The 10,134-nt window shown below is 52.2% G+C and overlaps 1 protein-coding gene across 1 annotated transcript; it reads right to left on the reverse strand.

The window, feature by feature from the left end:
* Positions 1-686: 686 nt before the first annotated feature.
* Positions 687-8,852, reverse strand: CNP (2'',3''-cyclic nucleotide 3'' phosphodiesterase). Its single transcript, XM_080679063.1, has 4 exons — positions 8,718-8,852; positions 6,637-7,303; positions 4,223-4,362; positions 687-2,134 (listed from the first exon to the last, which is right to left on the reverse strand). The coding sequence occupies exons 1-4, from the start codon at positions 8,718-8,720 to the stop codon at positions 1,685-1,687; spliced, it is 1,260 nt and encodes a 419-aa protein (XP_080535189.1). The 5' UTR covers positions 8,721-8,852; the 3' UTR covers positions 687-1,684.
* Positions 8,853-10,134: the final 1,282 nt, after the last annotated feature.

Raw genomic sequence — 10,134 nt, forward strand, 5'->3', positions numbered from 1 at the left:
ATTTCCAGGCAGGCACTAGGGACTTCGTCTGAAACGGGTTTTTGGTGCTTTGGTCGAGATGGTGGAGCAGACCTTGGACCAAACAGATAACATTTCTCTTTTCGGAGCCCCTGCCTTGTTCTTTTCCAGTCCTCCCCATTTGGTGCCAAGGCCATGGTGAAGAGATGACTGATTTAGGCCTAGGAAGTTCCCTGTGTAGCTGTCCAGGCCGTTGTTGGCTGCAAGAGATTGAAAGTCAGGCCCTGCCTTGTGTTTGAAGCACCACTGACCTGGGGAAATCCATACTAGGAGTTTGGGTCTTGCTTCTCTGAGAAGTCTTTCATGTGTTTTTTTGTTTGTTTGGGTTTTTTTGTTTTTGTTTTTTTCTGAGAAGTCTTTCTAATTGGACTGGGCTGGGCACACCTGTGGGCCTGTTTTAGTAGTTAATAGGGGACGAGGCTCTGTGCTCTGCATCCCTCATACCCAGCCAACCCCCACTTTCTGTGTGTGTCTAAGACCAGCCTCTCTCCTTTCTGTCTCCTCATGAAAGCCAACACTGTTCAGCTGCCCAGCCTCGTCACAGCTGTGGCCAGCCAGCAGTGGGGAGACAGGACCGATGGCCCCAAGCTGTGGAACAAAGACACACCCAGCCCTCGCCCCAGAGAAGAGAAGCTGGGCACAGAAGGGTGAGAGAGACTGCACACAGCTAGGATTAACACGATTTATTTCATAATCAGTATTACAAGTTACTGAGATTGGGCAAAGCCAGGATGGTAACTCAAATCCCAAGCACTTCTGTCAAGTGACAACCTAATTAGCAAGGCTTGTTACTGAGCAGAGGGTAGTGGAGGGCACCCCAGGAACCATAGCCCATGTAGCAGTGTTAAAACAACCTTCCCAAAAGCACTGGGTGGGGTTTTGCCCTTAACAGCCAGGAGTCCACTCCATTGGCTCTTACTACCCACCAGCCCCCTTTAGAGGAGGCACAGAGGCCTCTCCAGAGGCACCAAGAAGGCAAGATGGGCTGGGCAGACTGCAAGACTGGAGCTTCCCCACCACGCACTGTCTCTGGCCTCGGTCTCCCATCATATAGCAGGGCCACACCACTAGGAAGGATGGCTACCCCATCCCCTTCCTGGGGTGAGGCCAGCAGCCAGCCTGGGGTGTGGTTGCTGCTTACTGATCTGTTTTCTTTCCTAGCTATCAAACTGTTACCTAGTTACAGTGTGAAGAAGGAAGGGACAGGCACTTAAAAGGTTAACCCCTTTTCTACCCTGATAGGCAGCCTCAGTCTTCCTGAGGCTACACTGATTAAGAAATAGGATCAAAGCACAGGGATCCTCCCCTCTCACTCCCACCACCAGTGTCCCATGGCTGAAGGGACGTCGTGGAGCCCTGAGGTCTCTCCCACTAGTCAGCTCTGGACAGGGCTCATGGTTGTGGATGTAGCTCCAGGCCCAGCTCGGCCCAGCCTTATAACTCTGGTCCAGATTCCTGAATGGTACCTGCCCCCTCCCCTTTCTGTTGAGAGCCTGAATTAGACAGGAAGAGGGTAGGCAGAAAAAGAGGGGCAGTTATTTTACAAGTTTTGAAAAGTTACAAGGTTAACTGAATAAAAAAAATCTTAAAGATCAAGCAGAGGACATGCTTCCTTCTGCACCCCCTTCCCTTCTAAAGAGGGGCACCCGAGGGGTGGTGAGAACACTCAGTTGATGGTGCAGGACTGAAAGGCACCCCCCTTGCGACTGCCCTGTGTGGGCACAGGTTTGCCCTTCCCATAGTAGCCCGTGAAGATGGCCCTGACCTTCAGATTCTTAGTCAGGTTCAGCATCCAGCGCCCATTGCCCAAGGAGAAGAGCTTGCCCCGGGGTGTCTCACCCACCTCCTCTCCTCGGCTGCCCCCCTTCTCCTGCCGTATAATCTCCAGGAGGTCAATGCCAGTCTGCACGGCCTCCACGTCATCCGCGCAGCCTAGGGTGATGTGAGCACGGCTCCCCAGGGGCAGGCTGTCGGAGGGAGACAGCTTGTCCACGTCATTTGGCCACAGTGGCAGCTCCTGCTCGCTCAGCTCCACCCGGGCTCCCGTTGTCTTGGGCGTCACAAAGAGGGCAGAGATGGTCAGCGTGAAGGCCTTGGAGTAAGACTTCTTCACCACCTGCAGAGAGTGAGAATGAGGACCAAGCTACAGGTGGTGGCCTCCAGATAGGACAGCTGTGAAGCGTGGGTCTCTGACAGGTGAGCACAACTGAGTAGAGCCCTTTGGTAAAAGGCACGTCACCCATAAATATCACTAACAGCCTGTGTGGTGTTGGGGTGTTTTTCCACTGACTTTAGGCTAATGTGAAAAAAACAAGGTCACTCTGGCCGGTTTGGCTCTGTGGATAGAGCGTCGGCCTGAGGACTGAAAGGTCCCAGGTTTGATTCCAGTCAAGGGCACATGCCCAGGTTGCCGGCTTGATCCCCAGTAGGGGGTGCGCAGGAGGCAGTCAATCAATGATCCTCTATCATCATTGTGTTTCTATCTCTCTCCCCATCTCCCTTCCTCTCTGAAATCAATAAAAATATATTTAAAAACAAACAAGAAAAACACACCAAGGTGCCAGAGAGGCAGGGGTTAAAAGCCAGACTTCCTGTGTTCAGAATCTAGTCCCTCCCTCCCCCCTTACTAGCTGCAGGGCTTTGAGCAAGCTGTTGAACCTCTCCCCATTGGCTTATTCATCTGTAAAATGGAATAGAACCCATCTCCATGTGAGGATTAAAGGAGTGATTGGGTAAAGAGCTTAGAACAGTATCGGGCCTGGTCAGTGTGGCTCAGTGGTTGAGCATTGACCTGTGAACCAGGAAGTTGTGGTTTGAATCACGGTCAGGTCACATGCCCAAGTTGCAGGCTTTATTTCCAATGTGGGGTGTGCAGGAGGCAGCCAACCAATGATTCTCTCATCATTGATGTTTCTATCCCTCTCCCTCTCTGAAATCAATAAAAATATATTTTAAAAAAGAACCATGTCAGGCACATAGTGCTACTGTCATGAGTACTGGGCTTCCCCTGGTCATAGCTACCCTGATAACCAGGCCATAACCTGGAGGGCAGGACGAGGTGAGAAATAAATGCCTTGAGCAAAATCTTGCTTTACATCTGATTGCACATCTGGTTATATCTGTTTCTCTGAGAAAGCCCATCTGACCATAAAAACTGCTCTATTTTTGCTCCCAGTCCTTTGTCCCAATGGTGTCTAGCACATAAAAGATGCTTAACACATATTGCTAAATGAATGGTTAGAGATGGTAGTAAAAATGTTATATGCTTATTCTTTTTTTTTAAATACATTTTTATTGATTTCAGAGAAGAAGGGAGAGGGAAAGATAGAAATATCAATGATGAGAGAGAATCACTGATCAGCTGCCTCCTGCCGGCCCCCTACTGGAGATCGAGCCCGCAACCCAGGCATGTGCCCTGGACTGGAATCGAACTGGGGACCCTTCCTTCAGCAAGCCAATGCTCTATCCACTGAACCAAACCAGCTAGGGCAATATACACTTATTCTTGAAGCTAGGCTAGGTGCTGGGAAGAGAGGTGAACCCAACTAAAAAATGTTGGCCCTCAGGAAGCTTCCATTTCAGTGGGAGGAGACCAATGACCACACAAGTAAACTGGCTACATTAACCTAGGCGAGAAGTGGGGGGGAGATGGTGGAGGGTCAGGGAAGGCCTTACTGAGGTGACCTGAAGGAGGCTAGAGACAGTCATGTATATCCCGGCAACAGATCACCATGTCGATGTGGGCGAGGATACCAGTTGTGAGGTGAGGAAGGAACGGGTACCCCCAAGCCAATAAATCTCACTATTCCAGGACACTTGTTACTTGGGGGCAAGGCCAGGCCTCAGACCTGAGGACAGAAACCTCAGAGCACCAGGATCCCTCAGGACAAGGGACTCCTAGTCTTTGAGACTGAATGGAGGCTTACAGAGGCCAGAGCAGGAGTCTGCTCCCAACCAGCATTCTCCATTAATCTACAGGAGAACCAGCACTGGTGGGCGGGCCTAGGACAAATGCGCAGCTGGCAGCACTGCCAGGCGGGCCCCAGAAAGGGTGCCTGAGGTCTGTGCAATAAGCCATTCAGAGGGGGTGAGCTGGGCATTCATTTTTCTTGAGCTGCCATCTTGTTTTTCTGCCTTAAGCCAGTACCACCTCCAGAACGCTGCCCCCTCCCCACTTCCACGCGTGTCCCTTTGGAGCACTCACATCCTGCTGGGCGTACTCCTCAGCCCCGGCAGCCTTCCCGTAGTCACAGAACTTGGTTGTGCAGTGCAGCACGCCTGGGGGTCTCTTCCCAAAGTAGGTGACCAGGTCAACCTTCTCCCTGTGCTCATCCCCAGAGGCAACTGCAGGGAGAGAGTAGAGTGAGTCAGGGCAGGAGAGCAAGAGCATTCCAACATCTATCACCAAGACCATCGAGGCCCAGAGTTAAACAAACCTTACGCATAAATTCTTGAGCCCTGGCCAGGTAGCTTAATTGGTTAGAGTGTCATCCCAATATGCCAAGGTTGCAGGTTTGATCCCCAATCAACCAATGAATGCATAAATAAGTGGAACACCAAACCTCTCTTTTTCCCCCTTCCCCTCTCTAAAATCAAATAAATTTTTAAAACGCATAAATTCTTGAGCACTCCACTGTAAATCATTTATTCATTAGTTGGTCAAATTAATAGCAACACCAGAGCTTAAAAAGTGTGCATAAGCCGTGGCCAGTATGTTAAATGGTTAGAGCATTAGCCCACACATCGAAGGGTCACAGGTTTGATTCCTGGTCAAGGGCAAGTACCTGGGTTGCAGGTTCAATCCCCGACCAAGGGCGTATGCAGGAGGCAACCAATCGATGTGTCTCTCTCACATCGATGTTTCTCTCCCCATACCTTCCTCCCTTGCACTCTAAAAAAATTAATGGGAAAAATATCCTCAGGTGAGGATTAACACACACAAAAAAGGTGCTAAATTCCCTATGTTATGTAGATTTTTACATCTCATCCCCAGACTTGAACACTAAGGCACTTGTAACCCAGACATAGGCAACATAAACCATTAACCAGCATCAACAATGGGAATCCACAAGTCATGAAAAGTGGGGTAAAAGGAGAGAAAGATGGTTGGGAACTATGTGATACAATGGAAGGTGCAGGAAAGAGCATAATTAACATCCTAGCCCACTTATAAGCCATTTGGCCCTTATCTGTCATTGAAGTACAACAATTAGGGTGACCATACACCCCAGTTTTCCCACAACCACCCAGATGTCTTAACAGCGCCCTAGTTCACTCAGTGGGATAGTTACCTGGTCACCACACTATGCTATGTACCTTGCAGGCTTGTCAGATGTAATGGGCCTTGGGATGTAATGGGATGGTATCATAGACAAGACAAGGTTTGGAGGTACCTGTGATTTCAATGTCCAGACTCCAAGCCTTGTGGCTAGCTTCAAAGTCACTAGGGTTTTCCCTGTTTATTCCCAGAATCAAGTACCCACAAGGACATCAATCACTCTCCCTGGGGGAGGCCTCTACTCGGAGAGCAGGCTTATTCTTGACCCAGTACATTTCTCCTGCGGTATCCCGGGCAGAAAAGGATTCCAGTTTAAAAAGCAGCTTCAAGAGGCAGTGACTCTAGGGCAGAGCCACCAGCTCTAACCATAAGCCCTGCCTCTGGGGTGCTTTTCTCTCAAGCTATTCACAGGTGCAGGACTCACACCTGGCCAGCCACTGCATTCCCTGGTTTCCCAGCATTCAAGCTTTAGGAGGCGAGCAAAGAGTTCTCCAAGAACATAAACAGGCACAAATTACCTGCCTCTGAGCAACATAAGTGTGAGGGGTGGGAGGGGACATTAACCTAAAATTTGGGGGAACTAGAAATGGGTTAAATGAACAGATTAATGTGTGACATATACCCATAGGCCACTGCAGGAGAATAAAGGTCACCAGGGCCCTTCCTTATCCAAATGTACTCCATCACTGGAGCAAACGGCCCTTACCAGTAGAGAACCTTGGGGAGGCCCCTGCTGGAGTGGACAAAGTCCAGGCTCTCACTATGGCTTTGGGCAAGCCCCACATCCCTTCGGGGCCTCTTTCCATCTGCAAAACAAGGGCATTTGGACTAGGTGGGAGACTATTTGAAAGGAGGGATGCCACAAAAGGTGCACTGTGTAACCCAAGGCCTGAGAACCGTCATCCCCAGTGAAGTCACCGTAGTCCTAGTTATGTTTTTGCAGCATAGGATTTGTGGAACATTTCAGAAAAATGGTTCTGCTGCTAAAAATTGAGTTTGAAAACGTTGGGCCAGATTCTCCTCCTAATGGCATATGAAATACTGACATATTTTCTGTTAGGACAGTAATTTGTTCTTCCCACCTCTAAGGGTCAGGGGTCTACATTCCCCTGGGAGAAGGGAACTGGGGAGAAGAAAGGGTGAAATGGAAGGGACACACCTCTCCATATCCCGCTATGCTCCCACTACCCAAGGCTACCCCTGCCTGGTACTAGGCAACCCTCCACCCGCTTCCCCACTGGCTCCCAGGCTTTGAGGACACCATGGTCCTGTGCATGCAGCACAGCAAGGGGACTTGGGAATGAGGCTAGCTGCCCCACCCTGCCCACCCCACCACCTACAGTGTTGCCGCTCCTTCTTGAAGGCCTTGTTGTTCCCCAGCTCATCCAGGAAGGCCTGGCCAGCTTTTCGGAGGGTCTCAGAACTCTTCTTGGTCAGGAACCAGCCGAAGTAGAGTGGCAGGAAGTCCTTCTCCAGCACGGGCTTCAACTTCTTCAGCTCGTCAACCGACAGCCCCCACTGGTTCTTCTCCTTGAGCTGGGCACAGTCCAGCCTCCACGCCGTCTTGGGCTCTACCAGTAGCACCTGGTACTGGTACTGGTCGGCCATTTCAAAGAGCTGCTCCAGCCGCTCGCGCTCATGGTTGGTGTCGTCCAGCACAAGGACCCGGATGTCCCGGCGGCAGCAATCAGCCAGGTCCTTGTCCAGCCGCTTGTACTCCTCTGAGAAGCCTCCTCGAGCGGGGGTGATCTTGTAAGCGTCGGCAGACACCGTCTTGGTGCTGTCACGGTACCTGTCCGTGATGACCTGGGCCAGAGTGGACTTGCCACTCCCTGGCAGGCCACGCAGGATGAAGAGCGTCTTGCACTCTTGCAGAGTGCCCACCGTCTCCTCATCCTGCAGGAAGGGAAACTGCAGCTCAGGCTTGTCCTTGGCCCCTAAGGATGACATCTTGCGGAAGAAGATCTTGGGCAGGAATGTATGGCTCTTTCGAGAGAAGCCTCTATTCTGTGTGCGGAGGGAAGAGCAGAGGTCAGCCAGGTCACTCGTAGCTCCCTTATTCCCTGGTCTCTGGCCGCCTCCTAACTGGAAACCCCTCCCTGCCTGGAGCTCTCGAGGTGGAATTACAGGTACCCTGGGTGTTGTGGGTGCCTCCCAAGCTGGGAAGCAGTGGGCTTTCTCTTCTCTCTTCTGTACGACTGCTTCTGGTTGTGGAGGATGAAGGGCAGGCTTGTCTGAGCTTTCCCAAACTCTTTCCTCTATCGGAGCAACGCACTGCGGTCACCTCTAAAGAAAAATGTGCGCCCTAGCTGGTTTGGCTCAGTGGATAGAGCGTCGGCTTGCAAACTGAAAGGTCCCGAGTTCGATTCCAGTTAAGGGCACATGCCTGGGTTGCCAGCTCGGTCCCTAATAGGGGGTCTGCAGGAAGCAGCCGATCAATGATTCTCTCTCATCATTGATGTTTCTCTCTCTCTCTCCCACTCTCCCTTCCTCTCTGAAATCAATAAAAATATATAAAAAAAAGAAAAATGTGCTGCAAGTGCCTGCAGGGAGGGCCTGAGGCTGTGCTTCTAGGGACCCCTAACTTTGATATTCTCCGCACCTGCCTCTTTGGAGGTAGACGTCTTATGTCTGGGGACAGCCACAGCTGCCCTGGCTCTGAGTGTGCTGAGGAGAGTGGGTGGAGAAGGGTTACCCAAAGACTGCCTCCCTTCCCCCAACAATGGCAGCAACAGATAATACTCTCTTGTCTGGGATGGGGGGGGACAATGGTCCCACAGAAGGGCTGGTGGGGGGCAGGGCAGGAGAGCACTGGACAAAGGGCCTCATTCACCACGCGTGCCACCTCCTCCTCTGCGCTCGGCCCCCCTGAAAGTCCTGGTCTTTGTGCCTGCACCAGGACTGGGCAGCACCGGCACCTGCGTTCGGGGTCTAGCTCCTCCCCCACTTCGCTGTGTGTCACAGCACCTCTCTGAGCCACTTGTTTTCCTGCCAGCTAAAAGCCACAAGTGACAACAGCGCTTACTGTAAACTGTCTTCTCTACACCAGCTCCACCTCCCGTCAGCACCCAGAGAAGTGAGCTGGCACCCTGGGTTCCGAGACAAGGCGCAGGGCAGGGGAAGGCGAGGAACACCCGCCCCACGCGGGAGCCACGCGCCATCTGGTCCGCAGCTCCCGAGTCCCTTCCTCTTCCAGCGGACGCCACCCCACCCCCAGCCCCGTCCCACTCTCCTCGCCTCTCCCCTACCTCAGGGTTGCACTGGACCGCCCAGAAAGCCTCAACTCAAGTCCGGGACCTCAGGACCTTATTTGCATATGGTACTTCCTCCCGAAAATCCCCCACTGCTCCCGTTTTCCGTTAAGGCGCGACTCGTGCCCGGTGCCCGCCTTCCGCCTCCCAGCTTTCCCGCGCCTGCTCACCATGATGGGGAGGGGACGCCGCCGTCGCCGTCTTCGCAGGCACTAGCTCTCCGGGGCCGCCCGCCTGCGCGGAGGGACACGGAGTCTAGCGAGCGCGCGACCCCGCGCCGGACCGCCTTACATAGCCGGGGGGCGGGGCGCTTTCGGGCGGACCCGGGAAAGGGGGCCGGGACGCGCCTTCGATTCTGCGCAGGCGCAGCAAATCGAAACTCGAAACTGACCAGCCCGTGGGTGGGGGTGGAGAGCAGGAGGAAGCACCCCCATGTGGGGCAGCCTACGGGAGCGCACACCTGCGGCGCACCTGTGACCCGCAGACTGAGCAGCAGCAAGAAGTGTTGGGCAGAAGTTTGTCCAGCCTTTATTTTTCCTTCATTCTTTTTTCTTGTAGGTGTTAATAATGAAGTCTTTTCTTTTTTAAATATATTTTATTGATTTTCTTACAGAGAGGAAGGAAGAGGGATAGAGTTAGAAACATCGATCAGCTGCCTCTTGCACATCCCCTCCTGAGGATGTGCCTGCAACCAAGGTACATGCCCCCGCCTGGAATCGAACCTGGGACCCTTGAGTCCGCAGGCCGACGCTCTATCCACTGAGCCAAACCGGTCAGGGCATGAAGTCTTTAAAGAGGAAAGCATCCACCCTTTCCCAGTCCCGTGCCAAGATAAGGATGAGGGGAGGGAAGCAGGGTCTTGCAAGTGCCAGGTGGGATCCTGTCTTTATATAAAAGGTTGATATTTTATTCATCATGGTTGTTGCATCATTTTTTTACAATATTGCATTAAAATACTGTATATCTTGCTTACTGAGTTTTTGGCACCCCGTGAAATGTTGCAGCTGAAATGCCTCCCTTGCTTCACCCTAGGCCAGGCCCTGTCCCAGTCTAAATTCAGCCCAATCCTGCAGGGAGTTGTTGGAGACAGAACCAGGATGGTAATAGCCAAAGGGACAGATGGATAACCTTCGTGAAATTGTAACTCATCCTCTGAGGCAGCTGCTCAGCCCCCACTTCCTCTGTGAAGATACTGAAAGCTTGGGTAGATTTTGGAGAGCTTTCTGTGTACCAGGTGCTGTGGGAAGCACTCATATAATCCCACAGCAACCCCTGAGGCAGGTACCCATTCCACAGAGGAGGAAACAAAGGTACTTCTTAGCACCTCTCTCTTTTTTCCTGTAGGGTCTTTGGACAGGGCCTGGTGGAGAGGACCACGCTTCACACCTTGATCGCACTCTGGCTCAGGTCTTGTTTGAGAGCCTGACTTACTTGACTGCCCCTAGAGGTAGCACAGGGGGACCAGCCCTTGCTCCTGCTCCTAGGACAGGTTACTTCCTGTTCTTGGGTAGGAACTGTTTTTCTTCCTCTGGGCTCCTAGAGCACAGTGCCCCTGTCAGTACCAGCATTCATTTCATTCTGCTTTCA

Source organism: Plecotus auritus (assembly GCF_963455305.1).
Source record: "Plecotus auritus genome assembly, chromosome: 7".
Taxonomy (NCBI): domain Eukaryota; kingdom Metazoa; phylum Chordata; class Mammalia; order Chiroptera; family Vespertilionidae; genus Plecotus; species Plecotus auritus.